This window comes from Physcomitrium patens, chromosome 10, assembly GCF_059467195.1.
Source record: "Physcomitrium patens ecotype Gransden chromosome 10, ASM5946719v1, whole genome shotgun sequence".
Classification (NCBI taxonomy): Eukaryota; Viridiplantae; Streptophyta; class Bryopsida; order Funariales; family Funariaceae; genus Physcomitrium; species Physcomitrium patens.
Window position 1 is genome coordinate 5,572,685 of NC_143419.1, and position 23,529 is coordinate 5,596,213.

The 23,529-nt window shown below is 32.2% G+C and overlaps 4 protein-coding genes across 38 annotated transcripts; 2 read left to right on the forward strand and 2 right to left on the reverse strand.

The window, feature by feature from the left end:
- Positions 1-7,261: 7,261 nt before the first annotated feature.
- Positions 7,262-8,104, forward strand: LOC141045874 (large ribosomal subunit protein eL29z-like). Of its 2 annotated transcripts, none has more exons than XM_073536968.2 (3): positions 7,262-7,364; positions 7,570-7,679; positions 7,903-8,104. In XM_073536968.2, the coding sequence occupies exons 2-3, from the start codon at positions 7,578-7,580 to the stop codon at positions 7,990-7,992; spliced, it is 192 nt and encodes a 63-aa protein (XP_073393069.1). In that variant the 5' UTR covers positions 7,262-7,364; positions 7,570-7,577; the 3' UTR covers positions 7,993-8,104. The 2 variants fall into 2 exon arrangements, with proteins under 2 accessions (XP_073393069.1, XP_073393070.1); XM_073536969.2 differs by having other exon boundaries at positions 7,573-7,679.
- Positions 8,105-8,677: 573 nt separating this feature from the next.
- Positions 8,678-11,289, reverse strand: LOC112287581 (uncharacterized). Of its 34 annotated transcripts, none has more exons than XM_073536947.2 (6): positions 10,649-10,908; positions 10,290-10,355; positions 9,777-10,153; positions 9,592-9,696; positions 9,308-9,391; positions 8,678-9,166 (listed from the first exon to the last, which is right to left on the reverse strand). In XM_073536947.2, exon 6 carries the CDS (start codon positions 9,125-9,127, stop codon positions 8,774-8,776), a length of 354 nt encoding a protein of 117 aa, XP_073393048.1. In that variant the 5' UTR covers positions 9,128-9,166; positions 9,308-9,391; positions 9,592-9,696; positions 9,777-10,153; positions 10,290-10,355; positions 10,649-10,908; the 3' UTR covers positions 8,678-8,773. The 34 variants fall into 34 exon arrangements, 31 of the variants coding, with proteins under 31 accessions (XP_073393048.1, XP_073393051.1, XP_090109684.1 ...); XM_073536950.2 differs by having other exon boundaries at positions 9,592-9,685; positions 10,290-10,419; XM_090253558.1 differs by having other exon boundaries at positions 10,290-10,419.
- On the forward strand, positions 11,245-15,676 carry LOC112287578 (uncharacterized). The gene is made up of 11 exons (XM_024530708.2): positions 11,245-11,544; positions 12,531-12,608; positions 13,014-13,103; positions 13,386-13,464; positions 13,565-13,663; positions 13,817-13,893; positions 14,177-14,287; positions 14,444-14,575; positions 14,665-14,770; positions 14,912-15,114; positions 15,363-15,676. Exons 1-11 carry the CDS (start codon positions 11,245-11,247, stop codon positions 15,429-15,431), a joined length of 1,344 nt encoding a protein of 447 aa, XP_024386476.1. The 3' UTR covers positions 15,432-15,676.
- A 1,848-nt stretch (positions 15,677-17,524) lies between these two features.
- LOC112287579 (large ribosomal subunit protein eL31) lies at positions 17,525-18,591 on the reverse strand. Its single transcript, XM_024530709.3, has 2 exons — positions 18,445-18,591; positions 17,525-17,922 (listed from the first exon to the last, which is right to left on the reverse strand). The coding sequence occupies exons 1-2, from the start codon at positions 18,525-18,527 to the stop codon at positions 17,643-17,645; spliced, it is 363 nt and encodes a 120-aa protein (XP_024386477.1). The 5' UTR covers positions 18,528-18,591; the 3' UTR covers positions 17,525-17,642.
- Between the last annotated feature and the right edge of the window lie 4,938 nt (positions 18,592-23,529).

Sequence of the window (23,529 nt, forward strand, 5' to 3'; positions counted from 1 at the left end):
ATCCTCTGATTTTCAAAAGAATCCTTGAATTATCGTCAGAACTCAGTTTTATGCATTGGGATCTATTTTCAATCCATGTTTATAACCAACCTTCTTTGGATATTAATATCTAATTTTTCTATATAATTTTTGCTAAAATTTATTTTTAATTTCTTTTTAAAGATGTCTAAATCATTTATTTTTCCAATCTACCTTATTTTGTCTTACTTATGGCCCTACAAAGGAAGTAGAAGCCATTTTTTTAAAAAAAACAGCATTACTATTAAAAGTTTTATGACCTTCCTATCTTTTATCCATATTTTTCTACTTTATCTTTTAACTTGATTCTTCTATAATAAGATCCATATTATTATCTTTCACCATATAGTTGTATTACAACATGACAATGTGTTGTATAAAGTCAACATGTTTTAAAGGTCCTATAGAATGTTACCACATAGCTCTTAAGTAGATAGTATATATAGAAGCAAGAATAAATCTTTTTTTACTCTTGTCTACTCTTTTTTGCTTTTATTCTAGTTTAAAGAATCTATAGTTTTTTTGTTTATTGAGAATAGCCATCCCAGTTTCTTTTTAATATATATACTTCATTATTTCTATTTTATTGTACTTCTTTGAAAATAATTCACTTGTTTATTTCTTTTCTTTAAATTCTTGTCCTTGACATATTGATTAGAATATGCTTACAATATCATAGCTTTGTCTTATCTTCATTAAGAGTAATTTTTTTTTTCTTAATAAAGCATAAATGTAATACAAGTTATAGATTATCCTCATCTAAATTAGTATTATTTTTAGTATTATTTTTATTCTCAAGTTCTTTCTTTTTCTTATCTTTAATAATATTAAACATCTCTTTTCTTCTAAGTGTTATTATAGTAGAGTTTGTCAAAATCAAAAGTGTAATAGCACAAATGCAAGAACAATTGAGAAAATTAATGCTTGTAATGCATCAACTCAATTTACTATCACAAAGAAGAACAAGAATGATAGAAAGTGGAAATATAGAGATGATTAGAGCTGCTTCAAGATTTGTACTAAATTATATCCGTTTACATATAATAGAATATCATTCAAGTACTAAAGAACTAAGAATTGTCTTACTTGAAAAGTTTGATGCTACAATATTAAAGTTTCAAGGATTCATCAATCAAGTACAACTTGAATAACTTTGAAATTTCAAAGTTATTCAACTCTAGAATCACAAGTCATGCTTATTAAAACACTACTTTTTGATTCTATATTATTATGATTTTTATCTTTTTTTGAATAAAATGATCTAATATTAGATAATTTAAAAGTTTTTTTTGCAAAATTTTGATCTTTGTATAGAAGACATGATGCAGTTTATATTGCAATAAATAAGATCTACATTATATGACAAAAAATCAATTTATAAAATTGTATGCTTTACATTTTAGACAACTTGTGATTGATATTAAATGGAATGATGTTTCATTGATTAGCTAATTTTTTTATAGATTATAATATGAAATAAAGAAATAGATGTTTAGTTTACTTGATCCTCAAACATTAAGTCAAGCAATTGATATTGTTGTAAAGTTTGAAAATTGACTTTTTGAATTTTGGTCTAAGAATTACATAAGCAAGCTTCAATGTTATTATAATTCAATGGCAATATCAAAATCTTCTCAATACATACCTTTGAAAGTAGAAGATATATAAATTAATGTAGTACATTTGAAACCTCTTATTGAGCAAAAAAAGACTCATCATTGTCAAAAAAGATTGTATTTATATTACAGAGAATGAAAGTATATTGCTCAATATTATCCAAAGAAGCAATGCAATAATAAAATAAAAAGTACAATTGTTAAAGAGGACAATATGTTGAAAAATAAATTTGTCCAGCTACATTAGAAATCATGTAGTTGGAATCTTGTACAATAACTAATAAAGGTCTTATTCTCTCATCAAAATCCTTTCTTTGTTTTATAATAAATGTTAGTTTAGGACCTAAATATCACAAAATCTTTGTCTTATTAGATTCAAGAGACATAGCTTGTTTTTTAGATGAAGAGTTTGTTAAAAGATATAACATACTCTCAATAAAGAAAACAAAATATATTCATATAGAAGTCATAGATGGTCATTTATTGTTTTCTAGAGATATTAATCATGAAATATTTCAACTAGAAGTAATAATTAATGATCATAGTAGCATTATGATATTTAATAACATTACATTTTTTTTCTAATTTAGTCATTTTAGATCTATCATGATTAAATAAATACAATCCTTAAATAGATTGGATTTCTTGTAGTCTTGATTTTTTTAAAAGTATAACTAAAGGTGTAGTTAATCAAGTAAAAAGTCATAAGTCTAATACAACCAAACTTATATTTATAGGTGCAAGAGCTTTCTTGTATACTGCAAAAAAATGAGCAACTTATGTCATTTATGCCATACCTATTTCTAATGGTGGAAAGACTTCAAATGGCATTTTTAGCCAATATTAAGATTATTAAGATGTATTTGAGAAAAAGAATGAAGATATTCTTTTGGAACATTGTCCCTATGATTGTTCAATTGACCTTCAAGAAAGAACTCAATCCCTATTTGGACCAATTTATAATTTATCATAAAATGAATTGAATGAATTCAAAGAATATATTAAAGAGAATTTGGCCAAAAATTTTATATGCCATTCTAAATCTCAAACAAGAGCTCCAATTTTATTTATGAAGGAAAAGATGGATTATTATGGATGTATATTAATTATTGAAGATTCAATAAGATCACCATCAAGAACATATATTTGCTATATTTGATATCTAGATTTTTTTATTAATTGAATCAAACTAAGATTTATTCAAAAATAGATTTACAAAGGACATACAATCTAGTTCATATTAAAGAAAGAGGTGGATAAAAGACTATGTTTTGAACCAAGTACAAATATTTTGAATATAATGTCATGCTTTCTAGACTTATAAATGCACTTGCAGCTTTTTATCATCTAATGAATGATGACTTTATAGAGTTTTTGGATAATTTTATTATCAATTATTTAGAAGATATTTTAATCTATTCTAAGAATACAAAAAAATATGAACTTCATATTTGTCATGTATTACAAAAACTAAGAGATGCAAGATGCTATGCCAAAATAAAAAAGTGTATATTTTACATTATTTAAGTTGGCTTCTTAAAATGTTTCATTTCAAATGATGGACTTATGATAAATTTTAAGAAAGTTCAAACTATTATGGATTAAAAGATTTCAAAAGTAGTAAGAGATGTCTTATGCTTTTTGGAATTTGCAAGCTACTATCAAATCTTTATCAAAGACTTCTCTCAAGTTATAACACCAGTTATATGTTTGACTTATAAAAACAAACTTCAATAGAATCAAGAAGCCAAAATAATATTTGAAGCTTTAAAGACAATCTTTGTTTTTGTACCAATTTTTTATTGTATAGACTTTTTTAAGTTATCTTTTTATAGAAACAAATGCATCAGACTTTGCTTTAGATGATATATTGTCAAAAATAGAAACAAATGATAAACTTCATCCAATAAATATTCATCCCAAAGAATATTTAGCAGCCAAAATCCACTAAAAGATCTATGATAAAAAAACTTCTTGCAATTATGGATTTATTTTAGAATGGCACCATTATCTAAAAGATGCTCTTAATTTAGTCATCATATATATAAATTATAAGAACCTTGAATATTTTATATCAACACATATTTTAAATCAATAATAAGCTTATTGGAGCATGTTTTTTTCAAGATTCGAATTCAACATTATTTATTAACTAAAAAAATAATAAGATTTGTCAAATACACTCTCTATACAATCCTATCTTATAGCGAAGGAAAAAAAATGATGTTTTTGATTAATAATAGATAATTTTTTTAAAGCCAAAGTAACATTATCTTTGAGTAATAAAATCAATATTAATTGTTGATTCAAATTTTATTAAGCAAGTTCAATAAAGTATGTCTTTTGATCCTCTTATTCATGATATTAAGTAAAATTCTTCAAAGTCTTATAATACTTTCAAATTTTAATTCAAAAAAAATCTACTATAATTTGAGAATAATCTATTATATTTTAAAAGGTGAAGCTTAATTATGTATTCTTCAAACTTATCATGGCTTTTTAATAGCAAGACATTTTAGATACAATAAGACTTTGAAAGTAATATCTAAATATTTTTGATGGCCCCAAATGAAGAAGTCACTTAAAGATTTTGTACAATCTTGTGATATTTCTTCAAGATCAAAAATTCCTTGTTATTGACGTTATGAACTTCTTTAGCCATTATCCATTCCAAAACAACCATAGGCTTTTGTTTCTATACATTTTATCATAGATCTTCTAGTCTTAGGTTTTTTTGACTCTATATTTGTGATAATAGGTCATTTCACTAAGATGACATATTTTGTACCATATATAAAATCTATCACAAGTAAAAAAACAATCAAGTTTTTTTTTTTGACAACATTAATTGCTATCATGAATTACTTAAGGATTTTATATCAGATATGAATACTCAATTTGTATTAAGCTTTTGAATAATAATTTTTAAGATTTTAAAGATAGATATAAAACTATCTTTAGCTTTTTATCTTCAAACTAATGGACAAACAAAGCATGTAAATCAAGTTTTGGAGCAGTATATAAGATATACCATCAACTATCAATAAAATGATTAGAAAACTCTTTTGCTTTTAGTAGAATTTGCTTATAATAACACAATATATTCTTCTACATAACAAACACCTTTCTTTGCTAATTATGATTATCATCCATGATTTGATACTTTTGACTTTTTAAAAATTAATAATCTTATAATAAAAGATTTAGTAACCATTTATTTGAACTATATATAACAATGAAGGGACAATTAAAAGAGACTCAAGAAGAATAAAAGAACAACATGGATGCCTATCTTAAATAACAACTTCATTTTTACATTGTTGATAAAATATGATTGCTTTGTCATAATATTAAAACTATTCGTCTTTGTGACAAGTTGAATTATCATAGACTTGGATTATTTTCTATTTATAAATAAGTCAATCTAATCACTTATTAATTACATCTACTAGAGTCTATGAAAATCCATCTTATATTTCACATATTTTTTTTTGGAGCCATATAAGATAGTGAATATCTTAAGAAAAAAGCAAATACTATTGCCTCCTATAGAAGTAGATAATAATCAAGAATTTGATGTAGAAGAAGTCTTAGACTTGAGTCGGCACCAACTTAGGTTGGAATATTTTATTCAATAGCACAAATAGAATATTAGCAAACATATATAAGAGTAAGCAAAAAATCTTACAAATGTAGCAAAGAAGGTCAAAGCTTTTCATCAACAATATCTATCAAAACTAAGATAAAGGATAACAAACCTTTTCTATAAAAGAAACATAATTTAGAAAAGTTTGTATTCTACTATCTATCTTTCTATGTAATTTCTATGTAATTGTTACGTTGAGGAAATGGAGAATCAACAACCAACACATTCAACTAAATAGCCATTATTTGCTGATTTACTAGACAAGACATTGCAATTATCATAGTCTTTAAGAGCAACATGTATTTTTTCAAATACATGACAACATACAATGCATTTAATTACATGACCTAGAAAAAAAAATCTCAATGTTTGATGATTTTATTGGAGGTAGGAATAACTCTTGATGGTATTATATATGTTTTGTTTGAAGGGAGTTATGAAGGTCTCAAAAATGATCAAATAATAAAGTGGTCTTCCTACCTTAAAATGAGATATTATTAATGGGTGAGAAGACCTATCAACTACCTTCAAATGGTATAAAGATTAAAATACATGACAAATATAATTTGCCACATCTTAAACTTCTTTGGTATGTGATTATCGATCCTCATAGAATTCGCCCCTAGAACGAACATAATGTCATAGACATATATTTATTATGATTGTTATCTAGGTGATATGAATATATAGAAGTAGATAAAACTAGATTAATTTCATAATATCTTTTAGGAAAGCTTTGTAGAAACTTTATAGGTGCTGCTTTTACTTTACATGTATTTATAGTTGATTGATAGGTTAGAAACTTGGTGAACAAGTTAAAAATTATTAGAATCAATCAAACATAATATCTTTAAATAATTAAATAAACTCATATTTACTTTGAATACTATAATCATAAAGATTTGTATTTTTTTTTATTTATCAAGCTATAGATTTAAATATATATATACATATACATATATATATATATATATATATATATATAAATATATGTATGTATTTTGGTAGCTTTTAAATCAAGTTTTATTCATTTTGATTACTCATATTTAATATTTAAATTAGTAATTATTAATATTTTTTAAAATATGAAATTTACATTGGATGAAATAATACTTACATGTATATAAATTATTATTATTTTATAGTAAGTCTTGGAAAGATTTTAAAAATTGACTTACACTATTATAAAAAATTGTTGTATGTTTTGTTCATTGAGTTGAATGCAAATTCTATTTATAGATTTATAGCAGAGTTAAGTTCTTTAACATACACATTAGATTAAAATTTGTAAATAAATATCATACAATTGCATTAAATACATACACACAATCGTATATATATATATATATATGTATTCACATACATTCGCCCATACATGTGGATTAGACAAAATAAAATTTACTTTTAGTACTGATTTGTTTTCATTAGTTTATATATTTTGATTTTTTCTTTGTAATGGTTATAGATCTTAATTACAGTAATATATATACATGTATATACCATAAATATTAAACTGTCGAACCAAAAACTTCAATTTGTGATATTTATTATTACACATATCTATGCATGTATTTTAATACATAACATAATCCTAGAAACTCTAAGTTGACTTTCACAAGAAATTTGGATAACTTACACGTTTTTACAGAAATCAATATGAATTGTTGAAACGTTTTGAGTTTGAAAATGAACTTAAAAAGTTGTTTTGCCATCTTGAAAATATCATGAAAAGAAATTGCTTCTTAACAACTTTGTTTTAGGTCAGTACAATTACCACTGTTCCAAAGTCTTCTGATAAGGGACCTCGTGAAGTGTTACAAAACCGTGTGTTACTAAACCCTCGCACGGCCACATCAGGAGTACAGCGTGGCCCTTCAGTCGACCCAACCCCAAAGTGAGCTTTTTAGGGTTAGGGCTTCGCCAATGTCACTCTTTCTATTATTTGCCTACTTGTCCTATTGCACGATCGCCCCTGTGGCCTTCATGAGGTGAGCTTCGTCCCGTATACAGTTCTTTCGGGCGCCGCACTCAGTATTTTTTGTGTTCCTCGCGTTTCTGCCGGTGTTGATAGGCTGCCTCCACAGGTAAATTTCTAAAACCACGCTTCATTGCTAGTTTTGAGGTTGTTATGTATTGCATCAGGGTTGCGAAGTTAGTTTTCTGCTTGGTTGTGGGATCTTAGGGTTAGCTTAGTTCGGAGATGATTTAGTTGAATTTTGGAGGATTCTGGGTAGTTAGCATTGGAGCTTCTCCATGTTTCCTGCATTGAGTTTTTCATTCGCTCGATAGCAGGTAAGATGGCCAAGTCCAAGAATCACACCGCACACAACCAGTCCTACAAGAACCACAAGAATGGTATCAAGAAGGTTAAGAAACACAAATATGCCTCAAGGAAGGGGGTGAGTATCTTGCTTAGCTTTCTTTTTTTAAATTGTTTTTATTATTTCATCTAGTTTCGTTATGTATCACAACCTCAAATGTCCAATGTGATTTTGGTGATCCAGTCGCCTTAGGTTTGGCTACCCGATCTGCGTTGTAGTATTTGCGCAGTGTGTTCTTGTTGCTGTCTCTTAGCATCTGCACCGTAGAGCGTTTTTTGAGGCGTGTTCGTTGATGGCGCAGATGGACCCCAAGTTCTTGAGGAACCAGAGGTATGCCAAGAAGCATAACCGATCGGGTGCCGCCGACGAAGTTGAGTCTGCGGAGGAGTAGATCTTGTACTTACACCTATTTTTGTCGAGATTGCCTCTCAACTCTAAGCTATCCTATTTCGGTGTTTTAACATTCTGAAAAATCTCCTTTAAAGGCTTTTTTGGTTTCCTAACTTCCTTCTATTCGATTCTCTCTATTTTGAGTTCACTGATGGAGGTCTATCTCTCGGTTGGTATGCTCTGGTCGATCGAGCCATGTTGGAAGCATGACGTATTGCTAAGATATTTTAGCATGTCTGATGTCCATTGTGTATTTACTGTTTGCAAAAGCCCGTCATGATCGTGTTCGGTGATAGTTAGGTGGAGGATTATGTTTGGACGGGCTTTTCTCTTGATAACTTAGGAATTGAGGGCCTCAAACTGTGTATGTAGGATAAGCTTTGAAAGTTACACTCAAATGCACTTTGCTTCGGGATCTGGAAGACATTGATGTCACTACCATCAAGTGAAAATGGAAAATAAGATACGACTTTCACTCGAACTTGGGGGTTTTGAGTTCTGATATTGCCACTGAATTAAATTTGGAATTCCGGGAAATCAACCAAATTCTGTTGCAGGGAACTCTCAATTGTGTAGCATTAGAGGTAGAAACCGAGATGTAGCTCCAAGTTAGTGGTTTAAAACATCAGGGGTAATCCACAGAACTCAAATTTCTTCCCGAACATAGCTTCATAGGATACGTTCGGTGAGGAAATTCAGGTGCAGCATTACTGGTTGATGAACGCATCCAGTTATACTCACACTTTTTTAATCAGGAGAATTGAATGCACATTGAATCGATTTCAATCTGTGGGAGAAAGCTTACTGAGTCTTTCAGATGCTAACTCAAGGTTGCCCTTGACATCATGGCTCGCAATATCAATGTTATCTCTCACTGGTGTAGACGGAACAGTCAGTGGAGCCACCTCAATGACATCCACTATTGACTCCTTCCTTAGAACCCTCTCTAATGACTTGAGGTCTGAAGGACCTGTCTCTACAGAATTTCCATCAGGTCTTCTGAAGGATAACCTGTGACTAGGATCGGATTGGCAACTGTTGCTTGATGATGAAGCTGCAATGTCCTCACTGCGAAGCCGAGGACGGTCTACATCATCATTGCCTCGTTGCCTCACTGTGCCTTCAGTTTCCGCCATGGAATAGCTACTCACTCTTTACAGGCTCCTGCAGCCCTACTTTATCACAGAATCCCCCAATCAGAAATGTTATTCTTTATAGAATATATAAGGGGGAGGTGGGAAGTCGATGACCAGCTTGACTGTTAAATTTGATTGCTATTTCTCAAGCTCAATTTACACATCTAATGTTGAGCTTACCTGGCATCTGCAGACCATCAGGTCCATTCTTCCCAGGTCCACATCGCTTTAGGTTACGGTTGCATCAGATAATGGTTCTCGGAACTGGAATAATTCAGGGGATATTCAATACATCTTCATGTACGAACATTTAATGCACAGGCACTGACACTGAAAGGCCCATATTGAATTGCACTAGTCTTGGTAATGAAGAGACAAAAGGCAGTCTCCAAAACAGATCGGAATGTAACCTGAGAAACCTCTTTACCATGTAAACTAATTCTACGTGGATGTTAAAACTACACCTGATAACGCCTTCACTGAAACCTTACTGAGACGTCAATGACAGCTTCGGTCCACTCAACATGGAAATCTTCCTGCAGATGCGAATACTTGTACCTGTAACATAACTTCATTATGTCAAGTGAATCCATCGTCAGTCGGTCTGGTAAAGTATATTGTAAATAGGATCATAATTCAACTCTACGACCTGTTGTGTAAAATGGCTATGAGAAGTTGAAATCTTTAGGCATCGCCGCAAGCTTTGTTTTGGACTGTGGAAGAATCGTTTAACCAAGGATATTTGTTCAAGCTTTGAGGACAATAGCCATGCCCGATCAAACGCACATACAATCTTAATTGTTGAGGATTGCTGACTTAAAATTGGTGTTTATATTTGCTGTGATTCCCACTAACAGTCCAAGCCTGAAGTTATGAAGATACTCGGTTTGCCTCTCAAGACTTGGGAGGAGGTTGGAATCCACGAACCGCCTCTTCCCATCAACAGTAAATCAGAATTTCTCGTAAACTTGCGATATCAGGATTGTAAGCTGTGGTGGACTAGAAATAAATCTTGAACATATTGCCCTGTCATCAAATTTGATGGACCGAGACCACAAATAAGCAGGCAGGGCTTCCTTATCAAGATCCATTGGATAAAAACAATATCAAAACTGTGCTTGGACAGCGATCAATAATTCTGCAGCGAGTGAAAAAAATCTACCTGAAAACAGCCATCGCAGTTAAACTAAACCAACAAAGTATGATGCGCGTGAACAGTAGCGGCAACCTGTGTAGTTCTCGTTTTAGATTTGAGTGAAATGCGATCTAACCGAACCATCATCATACAATCCCTGACACTCTTATCAAAAAAATTAGGATAACAGCTCATCACAAGACGAAATTGGTTGTGTTTCACTTTAAGGTTTGCATTTAAGATCGTTAACATACATTGCAACCCTTTATCTCATTCTCTGGTGATGACCATGCCAGATTCAACATGTTCATACAAAGGGATTCTGATGATCAACGACGGATTATTTCTTAATCCATATGAGTAATCGTACTTGCAACTCTTCACACCTTGAATTGTGAAGTAGCTGCAATCGTCGTGAACAATAACAATCTCTCATCCAGATTTCAAAATTAAATTTCTGGAGTGAGGACGATCCTTTCCTTTCCTCGAAGCCAAACACGAAGGGAAAAGGAGGAAGGTGTAGAAATGTAGAACCTCGACTCAGGAACTTAAAGTGATCGCATGGACAGGGGGAGTGAAATGCAAAGAGAAAACATCAAAGACATGCTTGCATGGGAAGAGCTGAAAGACACCAATCGAAGCGGTTTCGAATTAATCAATGTGTCCCAAAACCCTAAAGGTCCCATGGGTTTGGATGATCTCATTCATCTCTCACAACATGATCTGCGGGACAACAGTGCACAGGTTTGCTCTTAAAATTGCTTGAAAAGAAGTAAACTCGCCGAGGAGGAATCTATTCCTTCCTATTCTACCCTGTTTCACACAGACCCCATTGAAAATGGATGTGAGGGATTTGATTGAAGAATGAGCAGCCAGGTGTATGAATCTACCGGCTAGAAACGCGGGGACCGGTTAAACCAGTGGCCATCACTCTCGTTGTCAAGCTCCAGAGTTCAGTGATACTTGTACCGATGACAAATTGATGAGCAGTAGCTTTTGGGACTCATTGCAGCGTGTAGGTTGCGCAGAGTGGATCCGGGAGAAAGCATTGGTTGTTCGTGTGTCCCTTCGTGCGGCCTGGTGCCTGAGATTGATCACAATCAGGAACCCTAGGAATTTCAGAGCGTTTTTTGGGATCTCCTGTGTAAGCTCTAGTGTATCTCTGAGGCTGTTAAAATTTTTAACGGTGAGGATGGAGGGTTTTGGGTGCCCCAGTGGCCTGTTCTTCATGATTCTATTATCTCTGCTGGTCATGAAGCTGATCGCTGTTTCGGGCTCCCAGGTATTAACTAATCGAATTATGTGAGTAGAGCTCTTTGTAAAACCTATCCGTTTTACCAGTTTTTGTTTTTGTTTGTTTGTTTGTTTGTTTGTTTTTTTTTTGTTTTTTTTTTGTATTTTTGTTTTTTTTGTAGATTCAGCATGTGAGGGATGATTCAAAAATTCGATAAGTGTATACCCGCCACTTAATGGGAAACTTAGATTTAAGCGGTGGGTTTCATTTCTAAATCCTGAAATTCTAAAGCTAGATTTGTCTTGGCGGATCGTTTTCCACCCATCGCACAGAGGTTGTCAAGGGTTTTTGGTGTGTTTATTTTGTCCTCAAGTCTGTAACTCCCGTCGAACATGTTTCGAAAGGAGTATCTACCTATCTATCCATCTATCTATATTCTGCTCTGAGCATGAGTCATCACACTCTGCAAATTGAATCCACTCTAGTCTAGCTGTTGTTTATCGTTTGCTTCTCTTTACACATGTATCAATTAAACGTATTTCGGCTGTCTCTGAATAGTGATGCTGAGATGGTGGAGAGAAAAGTGAAGTTAAGCCGATTGAGATTGAGAGAAGAGCTGAATTTTGTATATACCTGAATTTCTCATTTAGAGAGCTGATACGGAACTGGAGATTTATGTGGAGGAAGCACCAGCCATTTAGTGTATTGTTAATTGTGACAGAATGAATTGGTGTTATCCGTACACGATGTACGTGCAAGTGTGTGATTGATGGAATTCAATCAATCTTACATTTTAATTTAGATTTAAGTATGGTTTTATTAGTGTGCAGCAATCATGGAGATTCATGTTTGCTTAGTAGTTGTGGAACGGCATAGGTTAATCTCATGATCAGCATTTTAAATTTTTTTTACCTCTTCTCCGTAATTCAAGCTCACATGATCTTTTCATCTGATGAATAGTGAATTTATCAATAGATTCTGCAAAGCAGTCAAACTGTGAAATTTTACGTTAGCTTATTCGGTGGGTTTTCCAGGCAGATGGTGCCGTCATCTTTATAGACAGCAATATCAGGCCAGAGCATTTGAGGAAGACTTCTTCCATCGAAAAAGAGGTATGTCAACATTGCTATGGCTTGTGGTTGGCGGAGGAGGGAGGTGTGATCTTGGAATATGTTATTCTGCAGGTGTCTGTTTAGGTTGTGCTCCATTACATAACAGGTCCCTCTTGATCCAAGGACTCAAGCCTCTTGAGAAGAAACTAAGATCGAATTTGTTCATAACAGTAAGAAATAGAGGACTATGCTCTGGTTTTGGGTTTCGCTGAATCTACTAGAAGGAAATAGAGTTTACACCTTAATCAGTGGTGGGTTCTATTGTGGTCTCTGCTAGTAAATCATTTACGATATTGTGTAGCTCATAATGGTTTTTCATATACATCTGTGTGCTAAGTTTTTTCTTTTTTCCTTTTTTACAGCTTTTGCTCAAGATATTTTGGTTTTGGTAATATGTTTATGCAGGTGTTTACATATGAAGATATAGCGACGTCATTGGCAGTCCTTCTAGGAGTAGTCCCAAAAGTTGCTGTTGATGAAAAAGCTGCCTCTAAGGTATGTCTTTGTAATAGACTATATTGCAGTGCGTATTGCTGCATGATGACCATATAATCTGAATTGGATACTAAAAGAGTTTTAGCACTTTCGCGAGCTTGCGAGAGTTGCAATGAGTGACTGAATTGCTTCTTGAACTACAATGCAGCGTTTGAAGTGGATATTATTTTTCGTCAGCGATGTTCACAGTAAGCTTGTCTGATTCTTATAATTGAAGGGGTTACGGTATTCGATGTGGTGGCTCCTTTGATCATTATTTATTTAGTTGGTTTGTCTTGACAGATCGACTCTGTGGTGTCACCTAACTTGTTTTATCGACCACGAGCTGTTCTTTCACTAAACATTGGTGGAGTTGAACTTGGTAAGTGTCTTATTTTTCTTCTACTTTAGATCTAATCATTCGAGAACTTGTCCTAGTGTTTTAAGTACTATGTGTACTGAAACTTTTCTTCTCCTCACAGATTCCATTCGCAATGAAGCCACCCTGGATTTGCTTGGCCTTGGATCGTACCAGCAGAGCCCTTTGATAGCAGATAATACACACCCCAGACGAATTTCTGGTAGCCCTTGCTTGTCATTCTGTACAATAGCCTTCTTTTTCATTATTGTGTTCCATCCACATTGTTTAGGAAGACTTGCGCACTAATGCCGAGCTATCTGGTGAAACACCCTCTGCTCCTCTGGTAACCTATGATTGGTTTGGGTTCTTTCAGACGATTACGTGAACGTAGAGGTGTTGACGAGCCTGGATGAAGCTGATACACACATCGAAGTATCTGAGCAAGACTTGGTAAGTTTCACGTGTTCTTTTCCTATCCTATCTGCCTTTCCACAAGAAACTCTTGTTGCACTAATCTCTATTTTTTCAACAAAATGTTTGATAGTGGAGTTGATCAATTATAAATAATTATGGGTAGATTGTTTTTATTTGGATTATTTATCATTAATCATTGTTAATTTTATTGTCAATATTTGAAAATTATTGTTTTTGATCATGCCAGATATCAGATTTTAGTCGAGTATTGGTTGCATAATTATTAATGCTTGTATGTTTATTCTCATCTATCTTACAGGAGTTTGAATTTATAAGTACATCCTACGTCTTGAACGGGGACTCTAAAACAGTGAATACTATATCATGGGATATGAGCAATGGCGAATCCTTCTCCCTAGATATGTCCAATGTAAGATTAAGCAATGGTTTCAATAATAGAGGATCCGATGAGAGTATACTGGTTCCTGTACGTGTTCTGTAGTGATATATAGTTCATCTTTTTGAATCCCAATCGTTTTGTGAATTTTAATGGGTCCGAGGCATTAAAGCAGTAATATGTGCGCAGAGTGCCGACAGACTTTTCTTCAAAGAGTTGATGGAAGTCTTCAGAGGCATGAAGCGGGCGGTTACTTCACAGCAGTCTGTAGAACTGGAACAACCAGCGGATCTTTATTTTGGAACATTTAATGGAATCATAGTAAGTCAATCTTTTTTTTTTTTTTTTTTTTTTTTTTGCGGCTGCAGGTATCTTGCTCAACTGATTAAGCTGTTTGCTTTTCGTTATAGGAATTTCGAGATCATTATGGGAGCGGACATCAGACTCAACTTGCTTCCAAGTTTGTGCTCTATGCAATGAACCAAGCTCTACAGTTTTTGCAGGCAAACTGCAATGGTGAGGCTTTTTCTTCAGCTCTTGGCTATAAAGATCTTCTCGTCTCTTTTGAGGTTAGATATGCTTACATGTTGGAGGCATTATATCTATGTGTCTGGTACGTAAAACTCTTGTTCTGAGTTCCCAACCCTTTTGTGGCAGATAAACTTGTGGGCGTTTTCACCTTTACGGAGAGCGCCAATGATTTTAAGGTCCTGACTACTGAAAGGGGAGCTCGGTTCCTACAAGCTGCAGCCCCAACCCCAGGAAATGAAACATATCCTGAAGAGATGGCCTTGCGCCTCGGAAACCAGGCTGTTATTTTCTTCACTGTGATCATTTTGCTCGTGGCTCTCCTTCTCTCGGTTAGTCGTGCCCCGACTTTCTACTTTAACAATTCATTCATTTTGCTAAGATTGATTGGAGGCAATCTCGGAAAGACTTATTTATATTCCATATTTAATCATCTTCATTTATTTAATTGTGTCTGACTTGAAATTATATCAAATCTCCCAATGTTTAAGCTTTAGTTTGAGAGGACTTCCAGGTTATATGGAGAAAATGATGGGTTTCCCTACACATGTCAATTCTAAGCAATATCTTTTTGCTGCAGACTTGCTGCATGTTTACGATGCCTTTGACGAAGGACTCGCTGCTTTACTCAGGATTGAAATTGGATTAGGTGGGGAATGCCTCTTTTGATCTCTTTAGATGAGCACATAGAAGGTTTTCTCCTCCCAAATTGATGACATAGCTATTCATGTGTTATCGTGTCGGGGGTTTTATGTATTAAGGAATGACATTGGAGCTTCGATCTGGAAATTTCTTTTTCTTCTGTAGCAGGCGAAGGCAATAGGTTACAATCCTGCACTTCCATCTAATGTGAATCTTTTTATTAATGATTATGGTGTAAATTTACAGCAAGAAGATTGGCATGCTGTACTGCTGTCAGTTGGGCATCTTATGGATGTGCAGAGTTTGCAATTCACTCAGTTGCACCTAGATCAAAATGTTGATTTCGTTCATTTTATGGCGGTTCTCATCTAGAAGCTACTATGCAAGTCATTCTTAGATGCCATGTAGAGTTAGATTGAAGGTGAATTCCAAAGTTGAATCCTTCTAAATTTAAAAATAGTTAGACACGTATAAGTGTGTGCTAGAAATCAATTTCCACGACTTCTGTTTGCCTCCAAACAGAATCTCTCATTTTTTTTTTTCTTGTCTTAACATGATGTACCGAATAAGGGATATAGCCATCGAGGGGTTCATACCACCATACGTAACGAATATTCTGCAAGTGATATTCAGCAGTTCCAGGCCCAGATCATATTTTGTTGCTGAATTCTATGGAGATGTACAATGAAGTTATATATTCTTTTCCTACTTGCGCCTCAATCTCTCCAGAAGGGTTCAAGTTGGAAAGACAAAGTGACGTGAGTATAGTACTGTTATTCTATTTATAGTCAAGGACGTCCTTGACATCCTTTGCAACTGTACGCAGTTCCGAGCTGGTGAGTGAATTTACATGCCTGTTTATATTTTCTTGTCATGCACATACCCCTACTCTACAATTTTCTCACGTGCTCTGCCCTGTAATATCACACCATTTTTGCATGCACTGTAGTTAAGAGAAAGGCTAGTATATTTTCTTGTATTTTGCAAAAAAATTGGTTATCCTGCATACCTGTGTTAAAAGTCAATTCCCGAACAATGCATCCTGCTCTTAGAACATTTAATGACCACTTAAAGGGGAGTAAAGTAGTCCAATTGTTCAGGATAATGGTTCACAAAACTTGATTTTTCTGTTAACGAAGATGTTTGTAATTACTTAGGCAGGACATTGCTGACCTTGCCTTGGATTAAGGTGGATGCAGTTAATTTGGAGTCAATGCTATTTTCCCTCGAAAGTAAATTCAATGGTCCTTAGGTGCTTGTGTTTAGGAAGTAGAAACTTATTTTCACTAACCGGAAGTGTAAATACAATGTATATGTGGTAATAATTATTTCTGTGCAACAAAGTTTGGTAGTTAAAGTTGTGGAGCCAAGGAGGACATGGAAACCTATCAGCAATGATGGACTACGTTCTAATTCAGTCAAGTCGAAATTATTCAAGATAATAAATTCTAATTTGATGTCACAGTTTTTCATTTTTATCATTCACGAGCACCTAAAACTGGTGACTCATGATTGTGGCTTGAAAGAAGTATTTCTGAAAGCTCATTCAACCTAGTGTATTTCAAGAGAGATTCAACGGTACCCATGAGTAACTGAGAATAGTCATAAATTTTCAAAAAATTGAAATAGTGTAAGTTCTTTAAATTGTGGATTACTGTAACTTGATCAATGAATATACTTATCATCCTGAATCAAAGCAGAAGACCACTTGTGACATCCCATGCACCACAGCTGAAAAGAGCAATCTATGACTAGAATTGCAATACGATGCGAGAAAGTATTTCTTAATCCTTTATGCACTACCTGCTGCCAGTTCACCTGTCAAACTCAAAAGCAAACAACCACTCCAGCTCCAACGACATTTTGACCAAATATCAGTCCAGCTTGGTCAGCCAGGGAAGACATTCTAACAATCACAATTTGCAACCTTACAACAAAGGATTGTGCAGAAAAAGCCTCAGATATTACGAAACCTTAGTTGAATAAATCATCACATTCTGGGCATATTCCAAACTGAGAGAGAATGGTAAGAGAGACGATTTCCAGTAAAATAAAAACAGATTTCAGCAATGCAACCAGTTAATGACAGAAAGAACTCAATTACTGAGAAACCTCATGTTAAGGTCTTGTATTACCCTTAGAATAAAGAACACGGCAAATCGATAGGAGTGGACGCCATTTCATATTACAAGCTCAAAATCGGGGGCTAGGTAGAGACCTATTCCTCCTCCTCTACGACTTTGGTTCCCAAATTTCTGAACCCTTCAGCGGGTACCTCAGCAACAGAAACGTACGAGTACAACTCCTCCTTAGCATCCTCGTCGTCATTGCGCTTCCTGGCAATGCGCACTCGGACTCTGGTGGGAACGTTGCGGACACCCCTGCTCCAGATGTGCTTGTTCAACTTAACATCAAGTCTCACATCACTGGTCCCCATGGTCTTCTGGGCAAACTTCCTGATCTCCTTCACTGCCTTGGGAGCCATCTTCTTGAAAGTACTAAGTAAAAACAAAAAACACAATAGGCGACTAGTGAGAGAATGTTCCAGTATCCGCATCCTAACTTCTGTGTCCATAAGTTGCTTGCCTTTTCTCTAATAGGTTTTCACTGTGAGTCCACAATCACAACCATAAGCAAGGAGACGGAACAGCATCATCGCGCAGATCATCCTTGAACTACAATCGCCGAGAGACCGCTGTAACCAGACAACGCTCAAGAAGCCGTTCCTTGCGACGGCGACCGACTACGACCAGATATTAAATCGCACAACAATACTAAACGCGTGGCAAGGTTCAAGTATTGAGGACTGAATGGTTCTGCGCAAAACTGCCACATAACTTAACTAGCTACGACCACACGATAGCAAAAGCACTGTCGATTGCGACAACATTTTCCTCTTATTCTAAAGACTGAAATGCATTCTGAAACCTACGAAACCCACGAGAAAATTCTAAGCAAAAACATAGCTACCCAGAGCGAAAGGGCGAAGAAAGAAGGGACAAGATAGGCAAGATTAATACCAGCCATGCAGTCTCTTGTGGAGATTAATGGTGTACTCGCGAGTCACGACCTCATCCTTGCGGATTTTCGTCTTTTCCACCATGGTTGCTTGATGCACAGACGGACCCCGGATCGGAGACGGAGGATGGCGGTGGCGATGGCGATGGACGACGCGAAAGGGAGATGGCTTGCAAAGCCCTCCGGCCTTGTTGTCCCCCCCCCCCCCCGGGCCGTTTGCCCTAACCCTAATGAATGATATCTGGTGAATGCCTCCACGCCGTTGATATTTTTCATCCATCCACTGAAGCACACCTGGTGTCCACTTCCTCACAGTCCCATTGCCTGCCCCCTTCCCTTGAGTAATCAGTCCATGCACAGAAGTGCCCTCACTGCAAATTTTCAGGAACATATTTGTGTATATGTATGTATATACAGTTTTCCTCCAATAATTAATCCCCCAAAGCTAATAAACCCTAATAATAAAATCCCCAAAAACTAAGCAACCCCAATTAATTACCCCCTCCCCCCTAAAAAAATTTAATAAACTCAATAATTGATAAACCCCAATAATCAAACAAAATTTGGGAAACTGACTCCAACTAGAATTTAAATATATAGAATTTCAGTATTTTTTTTTTTTTGTTATGATGGTTAATAAATTATAATATATATATATATATATATATAGATAGATAGATAGGGAGTTGTTATAGCCACACCTCTCCCAAAGATGATTAATTTTGGAGGGCATGGAACGAGGGATGGAGTTGGGGATGGGAAGAATCAATCATGAGATGGTAATATATATTTGCAACAGATGACATTAATTAGTGGGGGGTAACTATATATACATATCAACATTTTTTAATTTTTAATTTTTTTCTTCTGAAATACTAGTAATTGCGATACACAATACAAAATTTTAAATTTCGAATGTTGATGTAAAATCTTGAAGTGTATTTTTATTCTAAGGACTGATTGAGCTTTTGCCAATTTGCTTTTATAAAATGCAAAAATAAATTACATTCAATTGATATTTACACATGTCAGAACTGTTTGTCTATTTAATGTGATTGAACATGTTTAAATTTCCAATTTACTTTTATAATAATTTAGATTATATTTATATGTATATATATATATATATATATATATATATTCTGACTAGTAGAATGTTTTACAAGGATGCTTCAAAAACCAACGTATATAATGTTATAAATTATATTACAGCATGAAGGAAGATCTTCAATAATTTGTTTTAATTTTTCAGAACTTTTAAAAACTTGTCCAGGATAAATTTATTCAAAAACTATTGTCTTTGCAAATAACTGGATGCAAACATGACATGAATATAAAAAAGTTAAGATTTACAGCAGCCTTACCTTACAACGTGGACACCCATATGTCTCAAGATTCACTATTTTGCAAGCTAAATATGGATTGCAATCACAGAGTTATATGAAAAAAATTACCACAACCTTCATAGAGTCAATGACGATTAATTAAAAATAAATAAAATAAAATACATTCACTTAATTTTAAGCATCAATTGTTTACAAAATAACTTGCACAAAATTGATTTTTTTGACTATTTTTATATTGAAATAATATTCATTTAATTCTTAAGTTAGTTATAGAATATTCTTTAAAGAATCAAAAAATTCATATACATATAGTTTATACATATATGTAATATTAGTAATTATAACTTAAATAAATAAATAACTTATTTGAAAAATCAAGAAATTTTACATAAGCATTTATATACGTACATAGACACATAATTTTTATACAGATATATCAATAAAGTAAAATTAATATTTTAATTCAACTTATCTATTAATTTTAGATAAAATATTTTATGATATGAAGATATTTAATGGGATGATTTTTCAAAGGAACATTAAGATATTTTATCAAGTTTTATTTTTAGAATTAATATCATTTTTCTAAAACATGGATAGATTGAAATTGATCATATTCTATGAAAATCTAGTTGTTTTTTATTATTTATATTTTATTCACATTTGATTTATGTATATATATTTTACAATTTTATAAATATTGTTGCTTATCTAGTGTGTTTTAAGAATATCAAATTTTAATATTTGATATTCATATTATAGAAATACATTATATTATGGCAAGTTAATATACATATTTGTAGAATGTAAGCTTGCTCAATATTTCATCAACTACCTCAAAAGAAATTCTAAGAGAAGGCAAAGGCATTTTTCTAGTCCCTTCTAAGTAGGGAATAGAAGCAATATCTTTGCAATACTACTTACATCTTATTCGGGAGGCACCTAGAATATTTTTTAGACAATCTTTGAAGATTTTAGAAGCTCTTGTGCTAGGCTTAATAGAATCCTAGTTGTTTATATATTGATATAATTATATTTAAATAAATCTATTTTGTGCTGATTTTGTATGTAAGATTTTGTATCTAATTTCTAAAAAGCTTAGGTATTAGAACAAAGTTGAGATAATGCAATAAGAACAAGGTTCTGAAATGAATTTTTTTTGATAAAAATTCAATTATGGCTACCAAAGCTGAAACATTTGCTAATATAATAAAGAATTTACAAGAAACAATAACAAAGAGTGAGAAGAAATCAACTTTAATAATATAAATATAATTTATTTAAATCTCACAAATAAACTAATATATGAAAAAATAGAAAATTATTAATGCTACATCTCCAATTGATATTGCTACACTCCACATGACTTTTTATAAATAACTAGGTAATAGTGTCATTTTTTTGTGTACATTTTTTTTTCTTTGCTTTAGAAAAGGATGGTAGTTAAGAGAAAGATAAGTTACAAACTATTATTTTTAAAAATAAAGTTTTTTCCTTTAAAATTATTTACTTAAATTAAATTAAAATTTTATTTGGCTATATATATTTTATTTATTTATTTATTTATTTATTTATTTATTTATTTATTATATATTTGGATCAATATTGAAATTAAATATAGAGCTACCAAATACATTTTATATCAAAGACAAATTCAATGAAGATAAATAAATGAGATATCTATCAAAGATAGATGAAAAAATAGAAATAAGAATGTATGTATATTCAAGAAAAAACTAAAATAGCTATTTCCAAAGACAAATAAATTAGAGACTCTTGAAACTAGAGTAAAAGTAAGAAAGAAGTTAATAAGAGTAAGAAAGGCCTTACTCTAGCCTCAATAAATACTATTTAACTAAGAGCTATATGGCAATGCTCTATATGACCTCTAATACATGTCCAACTCGTAAGACATGTGACTAACTTACAAAAGAAGTTTTTTATATATATGCCACATGGTTAGCTTGTATCATAAGCTATCAATACATATAATACATGGCTAACTTTTTGGCCATGTTTTCAACCTACCAATTACTTATAGAATTATATAAAAGTGAAATTGAATCCATGAAGCTTTTTTAGAAGATATTATCAAATTTATCCATTTTTATCTATTTTTATCTAATTTGATCTATTTAAATTATTTATATAATTATTAAAATAAATAAATATATATGTTTATAATATTATCCTTTCTTATAGAAACAAGTTTTATAAGAAGCGGTGATCACATATTGATGAAATCTAAGAACAAATAGTTTTGATATTATAAAAAAATAATTATAATTTTTTATCTACATAGAATTAAGGTTGTTTCTTGCAATAGGCATTCACATTATTTTTTTTATTTCTTTGAGCTTCTTTTAATTGTGCCTTCATTGTTGTATGTAGCTCCAATAAACAATTTTTCAAATCTTCTACTATAGGATTATCAACTTTTAAAAAGTAAAAAATATTAAATTCTCAATGATAACCATAATTAACAAAGAAAGATATTTATTGAGTAGAAAAATATACCAAGTTATTATAAGAAAACTCTTCTAATGGCAAAAGAGTTGATTAATCATCGTGATGGTAATTGATAGTATATTACAAATATTACTCGAAAACTTAATTCATCTATTCCATTCGTCTATTAATTTATAGATAAAAAACTAAAGATAAATTTATATCCACCTTCCATATCTTAAAAAAGATTTTTTAAAATCTTAATACAAATTATGTTCTTTTATTTGATACAATATCTCTTGATAATCAATAATAGCAATAGATGTTATTAAAGAAAGTTTAGATGTTCTTTTACTTGTGATAGATTTTTTACATAATACAAAATATGCCATCTTGGTGAAACAATCTACTATCACAAATATAGAGTCTTATAAACTTAAATTTGAAGATCTGGGATAAAATCTATAGAAACAAAAGACCAATATTATTTAGATATAGGTAGTTGTTATAAAACTTTGTAAAATCAATGATAAGGAATTTTTGATCATAAACAAATATCACAAGATTGTACAAAGCCTTTGACTGCTTTCAATATTTGTAGCCACCAAAAACCTTTTGAGATTAATTCTAAGATCTTGTTGTATCTAAAATATCATGCAACTAAAAAGTTGCAAAAAGCTTGAAGAGTTTGTAATCATGCTTCACTTTTTGGAACATATAAGTATCCTTCAAAATAGAGTATATTGTTTTTAAATTCAAACTTGAAAGTATCATAAGATTTTGAATAATTATTCTTAATACCATAAATGAGAGAATTAGAGGAAATACTTGATTGAACTTGATTAAAAACATTTGAATCAAGAATTAATATTAATTTTATTTTTTAAAGATAAAAATGGTTTAGCTTAAAAAAAAAAAAAATTTACTAATCAAAAGTTCAATTTTCTTCTTTTGGTACAAGATAAAAACATATAGAAAGGGCATTTGATAAACCTTGTTATTTTCTTAGCCAATACATAATCTTGAATTCAAATCTTGATAAAAACTTGGTTTAATGGACTTTGTAATAATTTAAAATACTTATTGATATACATTACTTTAGGTTTTTGTAATTTTTATAAATGATTATTGGATTTGAAGTACCTTTTACATAATAGCACTAATCTTAATTCCATTCAATTTTTTTTTAAAGAATAAATGTGTAAGTGAAGTTGCAACTTAAAAAAAGTTCTTAATAAAGTTTTGATACTAATTAGAAAATTAAAAAAAATATTAAATATTTCTTATTATTTT